A 13,839-nucleotide genomic window follows, 5' to 3' on the forward strand; every position below is an offset into this window, starting at 1 on the left:
ATATAATCAAAACGTTCCCGTATTTCTGCAATATATGCGCAAAATAATAACGAGTAGAGTTACGCGGAGCGCAGTCGGTGCTTATTTCCGCGTTGTAAAAATATTCTACCACCGGGCGCCAACTACGCATGGTCCGACCTGTGCTTAAATATACGCACAAAGTCAAGCACAAGTTCAAATTGATGAATCCCACACTTTGCTTAGAAATGATCGTACGCACGGGTTACGCACATATCTGTGCGTAAGTCAAGTTGATAAATGAGGGCCCAGGAGAGGTGTTTTTTGTCAACAGCTAGGCTAGCTGGTCCGTATCCGCTTCCAGTTAGTTTGCAGCTGGATGTCTTTCTACTGAACTCACAGAGGAAATTGGTATCTATCTTCTTATGTCTGACTCTGGAGAAGACGGTAAGCGGTAAGACGGTAAGCACATTTCCCATATTGTTTGTGTGTTCCTTTAACATTGTCCCTTTTGAATGTTTCAGGTGCAGCAGCGAAGACAGGAGCTGGAGCAGGTACTCGGTATACGTCTCACCTGAAGCCTCTCTGAAGAGAATCCCAGTCAACTGAGCACAACTGAGCTCTGTCTGACACCTTTCAAATCAAAATCTTCAACCCACACACATATTGGAAACATATAATGTTGCAGCTAAAATCCTCCATGTCAAAAAGCCTTCCCCATGCCATTGTTAAAGATCCCCTCCACTCAAAAACGTGTTTCTTTTGATGATGATTAACTCCTCCTGGAGGCATGACTTTGACTGTACAGGTTGTTGTGAAGAACTTGTCACCAGAGAGTGCCTTTCTCACATTCTTCCTCTGGTGAGGGAGACCTTCTGTGACATCTTGAGTTACATGATGTCACTGATGGGTCAAACCTATCATGGTCCAATATGTGGTAACTCTACACTTTTAGCTTCAGCACACACAGAAAGCAGAGACAAAATAGTAGATATTGACATATCTTGAAAGAATATAAGGTGCTGACTTGGAATTCCTGGTAAATATCAATGGATTCTTGTTGCAATTTGTATATTCATATATCCTTGCATTCTCAATGATGGTAAAGGTGTATAGATGCTGCTAAGCCATTTTCAATGGTTTTTATGGACAATTTGGTCGGAAAAAACGTATTTAAATTTTACACAAATTGTTAATCAATATAGCAAATATTTTAAGTGTTACTACATCTGGGGGGGGGGTCTTTTTAAAGTGGGTCAATGTTATTGTTCCGTAGATACCTATTTTCATACAGCAGATAGGACCAAAGTGGTGATTTACATGGACTTAGTTGGTGGTTTTTTTAGTGTATAGTTTTTAACCATTAGCTGGTTCAAATGATCTCTGCCTTGTGTTTTGCAAAATGTTCACTTTTGTTAGTCATCCACATGCAGTTTGCTTAAGATGCTTTTTTTAAAGCATCTGTGCTGCCAAGTTTGTTTTAACTGTCAACGCGTTGTGCCATTTTGAAAGGGTTTGGTGTTTACCCTTGTTTCTGAAAGCCATAATAATAGCCATAATAGGAACAGTGCCTGACGTCTGGTAACATATCAACATGTGATATTTGGGAGGTGTGTGTGTGTTTAGAAATATGCATGAATCCAGGACTCTCAGGAAATCTCTGTTCTGTGATATAAACATTTTTGGATCTCCCCCATTTCTATGATGGAAATGAGTTTGCTCAGTCCAGCTGGTCCAGTTCAGAAGAGTAGAGTTTTTTTTTTTTTTATACTTCTTGAATGTTTACATGCTGTTTTGATTTGTTGTTAGGGTGTTTCACTGTCTTTACGCCAAGAAAGAGAGACTAGTGTCTGTGTGGGTTCGACAGGGGTCTGTCTCCCTGAAAAATAACACATTTGATTCAGACCTCATTGGGAAGGTTAACTGGTATTGATTAAATAGGAATGCAGACCATAGAAGGTGACCTAATAGAAGCACCAAATTCGTGTGTACAGTTTATAATTGTGTGAGGTGATTTTTTTTAGTACATTTAGGTGTAAATGCAATCTTTTTTGCAGGGTTTTTACTTTAGGGATATCCCCAAAACAAGAAAGATGTGTCACTGCCAAAAACTTCTTGTGAAAGAGGCACTTACGTTTTAAAAGAAAAACATGTTTGCTGTGTGTTAAAAAAAGAAAATAATAATAATTCTACAGCATCTTTGTAAAATGTTTGCATGTTTTATATCCTGAATCAAAAGCCTTTATCTTTTTTATACATTCATACATTTGGAATATTTTGTACAATAAATAATATACTTGCAAAATATTACAGTATTGTAATTTCTACTATAATGTGTTTTTGTTCACCCAACACCTTTAAGACATGATGGTTTTTATGGTATATCAACTGAATAAACTGTTACAATTATTACCTAGATTGATCCAACTATACTTATAGAGCAGCACTTGTAGTTGAGCTGGGGAGTGGCACACTCCTACGCAGAACTCTCTACGCCTCCAAAAGACAATGTTTGACAGTGGAACGTCGTCCAACTCTCTAGGAGTGTGGTGGAGTGGCTGAGGCCATGCAGTGAGGGTTCATGTTTCATGCCGTGCATAAACAGGTATGGCTGGTCCTACCGGTCTTCAGTACCTCTGTTAACCACTCTTCAAATAACGGCTAAGCTATATACGAGTCTACCACTAGGAGTTGGCTGACTTGCATTCAGAGATACTGGCCAGGATGTTTGAGAGCAATTGAACTATACCAACATCTGTGATATATTCAAGTATAAACAGTCAAGGGGCATTATTTGTAAATGCAGTCAATCATTCTGAGATCTTTCAGTCTCAACAACCAGGATGGAACATAGGATACAACAAACACATTTTATGTTGATATAATATATATATATATATATATATATATATATTATAGCCCCATTGTATAGGAGCCAAAGCACTCATGAGTTATACCTTATTTCTATTGGCTTAGTTGCCTACACTGTTAAAGTCTACATTTCAGAATACAATGGGGCTTAGCTGTATATTTAGGTTATTGTATTATATGAATGTTTATATGTTTATTTTTATAACTGTACATGTAAATGCAGTCAATCATTCTGAGATCTTTCAGTCTCAACAACCAGGATGGAACATAGGATACAACAAACACACATTTGATGTGCATTCAGTTAACTTGGAATATGACTGTAATACAAACAGTTCAGTTTGTCAGGTACATGCAACACAGATTACAGTGTTTACATCTGTCTGCTTGAGAAAATAACATGTTCTGCAATAAAAATTATTGAAGTGAGATGAACAGACTGAACTTTATTTGATTAGATAAAACATGTTGACAAAGTTTTACTTTGCAGTTGAAAAAAGGTAATATTAAATTTGATCAAATTATTTTTTTTTAATCCCTGCAATACTCAGTGTATCGTGATATATTTAGTATGGCGATACTATCGTATCGTGACGCAAGTATCGCGATAGTATCGTATCGTGAGGTATCTGGCGATTCCCACCCTATGATGTCATAATCAAACATTCTAGAACATTTGTGATGTCACAGTATGATGTCATAATCAAACATTCTAGAACATTTGTGTATCTATATATATTCAACAAGTGTCTGGAACGGAGGAAAAAAGAAGAGGGGAGGAGAGGGAGAAAGAAGAGATGGAGAAGGAGGTGTGGGAAACGGTGGGGAAGAAGAGGAAGAAGCAGACAGAGAGGGACGACAGTGATGGGGATAGCCAGGGCAAGGGTAAGGGGTCGGGTGAGAGTAGGGGGGAGGAGAGTGGGGGAGAAGGGGGGAAGAGGAAGAAAGTGGGGGACGATAGCTCAAGTGGGCCGGGAGACGAGGGTGCTGGAAAAGATGTGGCAAAAGCGGAAGTGATCCATATAGTGGTCAGGCTTGAGGGGGAGAGGGGTGAGAGGAAAGTAGGTAGGCTCGAGTGGCCCAAACTCATTGCCGAGCAATTAGGGGAGGTAAAGTACGCGAGAGTTTTGTGGGATGGGAATCTGGCCGTAGGGTGTGGTAGTGAGGGGCAGGTGGGGGTGGCTAGGAAGATGCGGAGCATTGGGGGGGTGGGTATAAGTAAGGTGGCGAGGGTAGGGGAGAAGAGGGGGGGGGATGTAAGGGGGTGATAGCTGGGGTACCGGTCGAGGTTACAGTAGAGCAGCTGGTGGGAGAGCTAATGGAGAACGGGCGTAATGGCATAGTTAAGAGTGCAGAAAGGATGAAGAGGGGAGCAGAGAGGGCAGTGACGGGGACGGTAGTGATTACATTTGAGGGGGTTGTTCCTAGGGAGGTGTTTGTAGGGCGTAGGATGTATAGGGTTAGGGAATTTGTTCATAATCCTCTTAGGTGCTATAGGTGCCAGGAGTTGGGCCATATAGCTACCACGTGTAGGAAGGGGCTGAGGTGCGCTAGGTGTGGCGGGGAACATGAGTATGGGAAATGTGGAGAGGGAGTGAAGCCGAAGTGCTGTAGTTGTGGTGGGGAGCATAGTGTAGCGTTTAGGGGGTGCGAGGTGATGATGAAGGAGGTCGCGGATCGGAGAGAGAGAAGGGAGGGTAAATTGACGTATGCTGGGGCGGTTAGCAGGGCAGGACAGGGTATCCAAGAAAGGGTGCAGGGGGCTGAAGGAGGGCATTTGGCAGTGAGGGTAGAGCAGGTAGAGAGGGGAAGGGAGGAGAAATGAGGTATTGTGGCCTTCGTGGCAGGGGTAGTTACTGGTATGGCAGAGGCTAAGGGTAGAACAGAGATGGTGAAGATGATTGTTAGGATAGCGGTTCAACATCTGGGATTGGAAGGTCTGGACTGGAAGGAGGTGTGTAGAGAATTGGCTGAGGGGGCTGCGAGGGACAAGGCTGCGAGGGACAAAGCAGCCCAGGATAAGATAGCAGGGGGCAAGGAGGGTCCCGCGGAGGGGGGCTCAGGCAGGAAGTAGCAGCAGTAGCTGCACTCCAATGGACAATGTAGTTGATGACGGGGTCCAGTAGAAGAAGAAAAAGAAGGTGAAGAAGGAGAAGAAGGAGAAGAAGAAGAGCCCATAAAAAGAATTGCGGAGGGCAGTAATACGCCTCGATGCGTCTACTCTGCCGGAAATTCAAATAAGAAGAAGAAGAAGAGGTCATTTATGCCGGAAATTCAAATAAGAAGAAGAAGAAGAAGAGGTCATTGTGCATCTTGAAACAGTGCTGAGCAGTACTGAACAGAGAGTGGACCATCGGCCCTCATAATATTAGTAAGAAAACTCTGTTCCAAGAGGAAAAAGGAATCAACACGAACTACTGGAGCGCTGAAAGAAGGATAACAAAAATATTTTGCAGAGAGTAATGAAGAGAACGAAGGTAGGCGTCATCTGTGCATCAATACCTAAATACAATAGCTCTCCCACAGTCCCTTTAGCCTCAAATAGCCTAGAAATGGCAGATTTTGAAGAATGACGTTATATACATGTAGTGCATTCAGACATTCAATACTGTAAGTGGCACATTTTTTTTTAAATCCCTGCAATACTCAGCGTATCGTGATATATTTAGTATGGCGATACTATCGTATCGTGACGCAAGTATCGCGATAGTATCGTATCGTGAGGTCTCTGGCGATTCCCACCCTATGATGTCATAATCAAACATTCTAGAACATTTGTGATGGCACAGTATGATGTCATAATCAAACATTCTAGAACATTTGTGTATCTATATATATTCAACAATTCTCTCATAAGAGGTCATTTATGCCGGAAATTCAAATAAGAAGAAGAAGAAGAAGTCATTGTGCATCTTGAAACAGTGCTGAGCAGTACTGAACAGAGAGTGGACCATCGGCCCTCATAATATTAGTAAGAAAACTCTGTTCCAAGAGGAAAAAGGAATCAACACGAACTACTGGAGCGCTGAAAGAAGGATAACAAAAATACATTGCCGAGAGTAATGAAGAGAACGAAGGTAGGCGTCATCTGTGCATCAATACCTAAATACAATAGCTCTCCCACAGTCCCTTTAGCCTCAAATAGCCTAGAAATGGCAGATTTTGAAGAATGACGTTATATACATGTAGTGCATTCAGACATTCAATACTGTAAGTGGCACTGTATACTCATTATACAAAAAACATTTCTCAGAAGAAGAGTCTCGGACGGAAGCGTGTGAGTCGTTCGGCGGATGCTCCAAATTTCAAGATGGAGGTGGATGGGATGGACCATGTAAGCGTTTTTCCCTACAATATTATCGTCTTTCTTTGTACGTTTTCTTTAAAATGTTGCTCATAAGCTTTGAATATGAAGGTTTATAGGGGCGGTATTTGTTTGGAAACAGCTCTGGGACCATATTGCAGAAGCTGGAATATCATTATCAGTCAAAACAATGAATGCTGGCCGGTTTGCTGTCTCATTGTAGCTAACAGTTAGCCGAGAATGATTTGACAGTCGTATCATTCGAGCAGCTAGCTAACGTTGGCCGGCTGAAGTGGTGTTAAAACAAGCATAGGTACTTTAACTTGTTATGTTAACATGTCACTATGTATGTATATGTTGAAACTATAAATCGCGACAAACGTTGATCAAGATGACGTTAATTCAGCAAACGCTAGCCACTAGCTAATGTTAGCTAACGTGTTATTTGAGAAGTGTACACGAGTAATCTATGTTGCTTTATTTGTGTGCTGACAGATGGCGATGGGCGAAAGCAAAGGTGGTTCGGGTCTCCGGCAGTATTACCTGTCCAAAATAGAGGAGTTACAGGTGAGAAATAACCTCGTATGAGTTGGGAACTTGGTCAGTGGTCACCAACCTTTCCAACTCAAGATCACCTATGATGTGACAAAGGCTAGATCTTCCCACTCAAATTAACTGAGAAATAAAGTACTTATAATTTAATTGTACCCACATTTTAGCCAATAGATCACAGTGTCCAATCTCTCAAAGTGACAAAAGGGAAAGAATGCATTAGTAGGATTTCATTTGAATCCTATTCTTATTTAAAGGTTTACATTTGTATGTTGATTCAAACTTAAGAACTTTTGCAAGTATAAAATGCATAAAAACTGCAATTTAAAAAAAATGATAAAGGTCACATTTGCATTTAGGCTGGGACAACTTGTGTAGCCTAAAACAAAACTCATAAAGTTCAAACTTTCTTTTGAAATGAAACACCAGTGTAAGACCGGAACAATGTATGCAAATATAAAAAACATGTACATAACATAAAATGCTCTCTTGTCTATTCCATGAGTCAAAACAGTGGATTACAATAATCCACATAACAAAAACAGTGTCTGTACTTAATAATAATACTATAATACTTATATACAATATTTACCATTTACAATTATTGTTGACAACACACACACTACTGCACCGCTGTCCAAAGTAGCGACGTACCAGCTGTCAGCGACGTAAACAGTCTAGCAGCGACGTAAACAGTACCTACTAACTAGCTTGCCCATATTGAAAACGAAAGGAGTGAAGGAAATCTTAAGCATCGGGCAAAAACGCTCCTTGGTCGACAACGGTGGTCAATCATTTTCACCATCAGCGGTGATTGGTCAGTTCGGGACCGCATTAGGGCTGCACGATTTTGGGAAAACTTCACAACACACAACCTAAAACCCCTCCCTACCTCCCTCTCCCAAACCGTTCCTACAACCATTTTTTATGTTTCATGATCATGTATGATTTATTATGTATTATAATTTTTTAAAGTTTAAATATCAACATTACCTGGCAATCCTCAGTAAATACTATCAAATGAGAGCACAGCACTCTGATTGGTAAACATGACTGGCACGCAATAAAAAACCTTGAATCAGACTCTTAATGTATCTCAAATCGCAGGCTAATCGCATAATTTCAAATGTGCGTGACTGCTCACCGGTTAGTCAGATCTACTTGAAATGTCTCAAAGATCGACCAGTCGAGTGACCCCTGAATTAGACTATGTAAGTTCTTAACGCAACTATACGTCACGTGATGCGGAAGGTAACAATTCTTCTTACCTGACTAATTTGAATTGTTTTTTTTGTAGTTGACAGTGAATGACAAGAGTCAGAACCTCAGACGTCTGCAGGCTCAGAGGAACGAGCTGAATGCTAAAGGTATGTATGTATTCAGTACCACTGCTGCCAATAACCCTTTATATGCACAGATACCCTGAATTTAAAGGAATATCTTATCTTATACGGATACACTGATATTAGATATCAAGTTGATAACTGGTTAAAACGGTGTATCGGCACCAGGCAAGTTATGTTATTAAAATACAGTATACATATGGTATATTCATAAAGGAACACGCCCACATTATGGGAAATGCACTTACTGTCTTCTCCAGAGTCAGACGATGGACACCAATTTCCTCTGTGTTCAGTAAAACTGAAAACTATCCGGCTGCAAGCTAGTCTAGCAGACTACAAATGAATGGAAACGGATACAGACCAATAGCCTAGCTTAAAACTCTGGGAAAGGTATTTGTGGCCAACAGCTAGGCTAGCTGATATTATTCGCTTCCATGCAGCAGTATTTAAAAGAAAACGGACCATTATGAATGAAATCGCACCATGACAATTGTATTACAAGATAAAGAGAAAATGGCATTACATTGTAATTCGTACTGAAAAACATACCGCCAAATATTATTATACCATCAAAACTAAGAAAGATATTGTGATATGACAGTGTTTACCGCCCAGCCCTAACCAAGGCTCATGTGTAATGTGTAGATCTGTTTCTCCATTCTTTCTGGGTTTGGAACCCAAGAGTTAAACAAAAGGCTTCAGAGCCAAACAGTTAGCCTGATAAATTTGAGATCATCACACAGTGGGACAGCAGTATGTGTCACGTGTCAGGTTTAATTCAGTCAAGACGCATAGGAAGTGAGAGATCAAAAGTACGAAGCAAGTGTGTTTTATGTGAGAAATTTCTATCTAGCAACATGGTCACATCTTAAAGGCCCACTTGCATGTTGTATTTTTGTTCAATAAACAATGTGACTAGGCCAACAGTGACTTTCATGAAGAGGGGGGAAAAAAAAGTATCGAAATTGACCCAGTTTTAGCGTTTTTATCAAACATTTTGTCCACCCAACCACAACCACCACGCACGTGGATATTTTAATCCATGGTTCATAACGTGCGCGTGTCATCTTAAAGGGGAACTATCTTATAAATGGCCTTTTTCAGTGTTTAGCATTGTTTCCTAGCTATGTGGACTTATATTAACACTTTGGTCGCCAGGCTTATATTCACAATAAACCATCCCATGCCAGCTCTATTTGTCTATGGAGAAGTTCCCCTTCTTTGCAGGGCTATAACTTTTTAAATTGTATTGCTAAATTGACATTACTATGGCCCATTCAACGTCAAGTATCTATTGTTCAGGGTGTAGCAACGTTATACCTTTTCATTCACATATTCATACTAAAATACGGTCTAAAGTATAAGTATGTTTTTATCGTTTTCTGCAGCTTTCTCCAGAACGTGATTTATAGCCCTAAATGCATTATATTGATGATCAAATACAGTTTGATAGCAATCTGCGCGAGATAAAAAATTTCAAATGGACGTGCTTCTAGAAGTTACTACTTATCATCTGATGTTGACCGGATGGGGGGGGGGGTCGTTTATAATTCCGTGGCCAACGTTAGATGATTCATCTAGTGTGGGTGATATGATCATTATAGCAGTTAGTATCGAACACAGTAAAAAATAACGCTGAATCTTCCTCGTAGCGATGAGCGTGGAGCAGAAATATTCATATTATGGGATGTAGGAATATGCGATCCATCTCCAGGTTGTATAATAGTATATACGTCCAAATCATGTTGTTTATCGAGTTATTGGTAACGGATTGCTATCCATTGTGTCTAGCTCGAGTCCTGGGACTATTAGCGAGTGATCGGACCGAATTGGAATGAGCACCAGCTTCCGTTTCCTGTTTCCGGTTTGGGCGATCCGCCAATCGGCCACCATATGGCGCTCTTGAACCGTTGGAGAGTTGAGAGGGGATCAACAGTAGATCTCAAGTCTCCGGGGGAGAAATATGATTGCGATCACATATTTTTGAAATATTGATATCAAAGACGTGGTACGGCGTCTTTGGCAGAATGAACATGGCGGGGAATGACGTGGTAAGGCGTTTTTGGCGACCATAGTGTTAATATGATCTATGTCTCTAATTCTCATATTGGCGCATTCTTCCAATTCTCTCACAATATTCATCCTCACTGAACTGAGTCATCTGAAAATGTGATGATTTGTGATATCAGAGAGACTCAGCTGCATGATAATGTGGCAGATGCCACCAGGCCACACAGTGGTTTAGGAGCCCAGCCTCAAAACGGCTCGAGATCTTGAGGTAGAAAAATGCTGTTTTTGAGGACTTGATTAGAAATACAAAACAATGAATTAAAAAAAATTATAATTACAGAGGTGTTCCATAAACTCACAGGAATTGTGTAAAAGTGCCCAAATAGTGAAAGAAATAGTCAAATAGTTCCCCTTTAATGATGACGTCACAGCAGGTACAGGGCAGCAGGGGCTCTGAGAATCACAGGCAGGTAGTGGCAGGAAGCAAAGAGCCTTCTTGTTACTATTAGCCGAGGAGCTAGTATCTGTTTCACCTAACACTAGTGCTCCGTGATCATAGCCATTTATCTCTAAAGCTAACCACTATTTGTAAAAGCCACAACCACGTTACCATATTTGTAAATACTCATGTAAATCATTGTGTTGTTGTACATAGTGTATATAACCTTAGTAGCTAGCTAGCTTGCTAGCCAGCATTCTCGAAACTCCTAACATGCCCCGATTTAAAATGGTTCTCTCCTCTTTGTATACCTTTGTCCTCACAAACAAAGTATTCTGCTAGGGAACTTATGGACAGTAGTAGTAGTTATAAGGTGTTTGAGCTTGTAACGTTAACGTTAGTTAGCTATCGTGGTAGCCCATTTCGTGACAGAGTGCATCACAGTCATGAAAGGGGCTACTATCGTATCAACATGCCATGACGTGTAGCTTGCTAGCCGGCATGATGCGTGCAGTGCTTTGCCCCACAGGTCTGAGAAGAGGACCCGCACATTTTACTCGTTTCCGAAACTTTTTTACATGCCCCGATTTAAAATGGTTCACGACAGTAGACATAATGCTAACGTTAGCGGTGTCTCTCCGACGATTATACCCATTTGCGTCTTGTAAGGCGTCCATTTGGATCAAGGAAATAGCTTTCTGCACTCGTCAAACTCCTTGTAGTGGATGAGAAGTAGGGGAAAGTTACCTGCAGTGACGTCACGGCCCTGATAGCGTCTGCTAAGCTTTTTGATTGGCTCCATACATGTTATTCGTGCATGGACATTTTTAACCCTTTCTGAGTGGAATTTCCGGCGTCAAATGGAAATAAATAAATAATGAAATTAGATACCAATGATGTAAACTACCCATAATTGAATAGTAGGGTTTAACCTGCAAGTGGGCCTTTAACATGGGTACAATGTTAAGAGATTAGATAGTAGATAACAAAGACCCATCCGTTTTGCATTTGTAGGATACTGATGGTAAGATAAATGCTGTTTCAAACAACTGAATGTCCTTCAGATAGCTGGGTAGCTGACTGTGTTTGTGGTACAACCTGACTCGTGAAAATATTATTTATTTCCCCCCCTCAACCTCAGCATTAGAAGCAAACTGGTTTTCTGGATTTTTAGTTTGTTACAGTAGATCTCTAATGGAGAAAAATGGATTACATTAATGGATTGCAATGTATTAAAAAAAAATTTGGGCTAATGACCCTGAACCAATGGTCTAAGACTAAGTCAATACTGTTCATTGAAAGTGGTGGATCAGATTTGTACATGGTATCTGTTGATACTTATAAGGTTAGTACCCAGAATCAATATAGGCAGTGGGAAAGCAATATCGGTGCATCCCGTCCATGGAAATGTATGTAACACAATGAGCTCAGATTCAACCAAGTGATACTAAAAATAAACTGCCATCATAATGGGCCATGAACAATGAAGTCCAACACTGTTCTGTTTTTCAGTGCGCCTCCTTCGCGAGGAGCTGCAGTTGCTCCAGGAGCAGGGGTCCTACGTGGGAGAGGTTGTGAGGGCCATGGACAAAAAGAAAGTTCTGGTCAAGGTGTGTGGTGTAGCTTAACTGACTGCAACGTAACCTATTTAACCCTTTGATGACACACGCATACTTAAAATATTATACTACAACTTCTCTCCTCCACATTTCCAGGTGCATCCAGAAGGAAAATTTGTTGTGGATGTCGATAAGAACATAGACATCAATGATGTGAGTACTATTGTGTTGTTGTTGGTTTAATGACGTGTAATAGGGCTGTCACTTTTTAAGGTCGAACAATCATTAGAACCTGGTAAAATGTCAAATCTTTGAACTGTAATTTTGTATTCAAAATTGGAGGGCAGTTAGCCTTTGTATTAACCCTCTAAAGCCTACATAGACAAAGGTTCACCTGGACATGGTGTAGGGCTTAATGGGTTCGAACCTCTGCCTTTTCCCCCCTTTTTTTTCATATTTAGTTTTATATTTATTTATTTTACACAAAAAATATATCAGAATGTGATATATCAGAATATCACAGTACTATGTTGTATTTACAATAATCTGAAAGTCATGAAAGTCATGCACGAACACAGACACGCAACACAGTCTAGTCGAGATGAGGAGTGGTCACAGTCATACATTATCAGGAAATGAATCAATCATGCAAAAAAAAAGAGACTCACTCACACTCACCGTCTTATTTCATAATACGTTTCCGAATGGACGTTTGAATTAAACCAAGTGTATGCAGTGATGCTGAACTTTCCCAGCGGAACACAAGTTACTTAACGTTACACAGGTATGTTATACACGTTAGTCGCGCTATGCACGTTTAGCTTGCTAACGTTTAGATGGCAGGAGCCGTCGGCCAACAAAGATGTTGTTTCAACAAATGTATTCACAAAATGGATACCATCCAAACGTTATTGAAGTCTCCTGTGATCAGTAAGTAGGTACTTGTACTCATGGCCGCCTAGTTATAGTTGAAAGTGGGGGTGCAAGATTTTTTTTTTCTTTAATCTTTTAAAAAAAAAAAATTTTTGACAGGCAAGGTGTGGTTTGGAGGGGGTCCGGCACGACCCCCTCCATGGCAGATTTTTTTTTTAAATTTAATGAACCTGTACGTGCAATTTCCTGCAATATAGAGCCACCACTAGACCCCTGGCCCTTCTATCCTCTTTGTTTTACTGTGACCAGTTTTTATTACTTTCATTGCTTTATTATGTTTTTAATCCTATATCTTGCACCATACTGTTTGTTTTTGTTGCTTTCATTGCTTTGCTATGTTTTTTTTTTTCTTTCTTTTAATCTTATACCTTGCCTCACACTAATTTGTTTTTATCAACTTGCTTGTGACTTTGGTGTCAGCTGCCGCTGCCTGGAAATGTGCTATACAAATAAAACTGACTTGACTTGACTTCAATCTTGACCAATAAAGCTGCTCTTTTCACTATAAAACTCAGTTTATATTGCAGTATGATAGCCAATTACTATAATAATAATATATTAATATATATATATACTGTATATACACTGTATATTGATTTTTCGCTCATTCATTTTTATTAAATCAATCTCCTTTCAAATAGGCCAAGTTTTAATAAGAGAAAAAAGATATATTTCCATTACCTGTAAATCTTGTGTCTCTTTCTCTCCTTCTCTGCCTCCTCCCTGAGTCTGCAGTGCACAATCATGACATCGATCTCAAAAAAGTAAAAAAAAAAATGGAGGCCCCTTGTCACTATAGGCCCACGGGCCGCGGCCGTCGTTAATCCGGCCCTGCTCGTCTGCCATATAGATAGCGTTAACGTTTGC

General features: G+C 40.3%; 2 protein-coding genes across 3 annotated transcripts in view; both read left to right on the forward strand.

Annotated features, from left to right (window-relative positions):
* smarcd2 (SWI/SNF related BAF chromatin remodeling complex subunit D2) overlaps window positions 1–2,799 on the forward strand; it is a 74,484-nt gene extending 71,685 nt beyond the window's left edge. For both annotated transcript variants that reach the window (XM_084323564.1, XM_084323565.1), the window contains exon 13: window positions 483–2,799. In XM_084323564.1, coding sequence (XP_084179690.1) covers window positions 483–536 — 54 coding nt within the window. In that variant the 3' untranslated portion in view covers window positions 537–2,799. The remainder of the gene's footprint in view (window positions 1–482) is intronic.
* Window positions 2,800–6,099: 3,300 nt separating this feature from the next.
* Window positions 6,100–13,839, forward strand: part of psmc5 (proteasome 26S subunit, ATPase 5) — a 49,176-nt gene continuing 41,436 nt past the window's right edge. Inside the window, exons 1-5 of the mRNA XM_084323567.1 lie at window positions 6,100–6,163; window positions 6,629–6,700; window positions 7,983–8,052; window positions 11,993–12,090; window positions 12,196–12,252. Coding sequence (XP_084179693.1) covers window positions 6,140–6,163; window positions 6,629–6,700; window positions 7,983–8,052; window positions 11,993–12,090; window positions 12,196–12,252 — 321 coding nt within the window. The 5' untranslated portion in view covers window positions 6,100–6,139. The remainder of the gene's footprint in view (window positions 6,164–6,628; window positions 6,701–7,982; window positions 8,053–11,992; window positions 12,091–12,195; window positions 12,253–13,839) is intronic.

Source organism: Notolepis coatsorum, assembly GCF_963971535.1.
Source record: "Notolepis coatsorum genome assembly, chromosome: 10".
In the NCBI taxonomy this organism is placed as follows: domain Eukaryota; kingdom Metazoa; phylum Chordata; class Actinopteri; order Aulopiformes; family Paralepididae; genus Notolepis; species Notolepis coatsorum.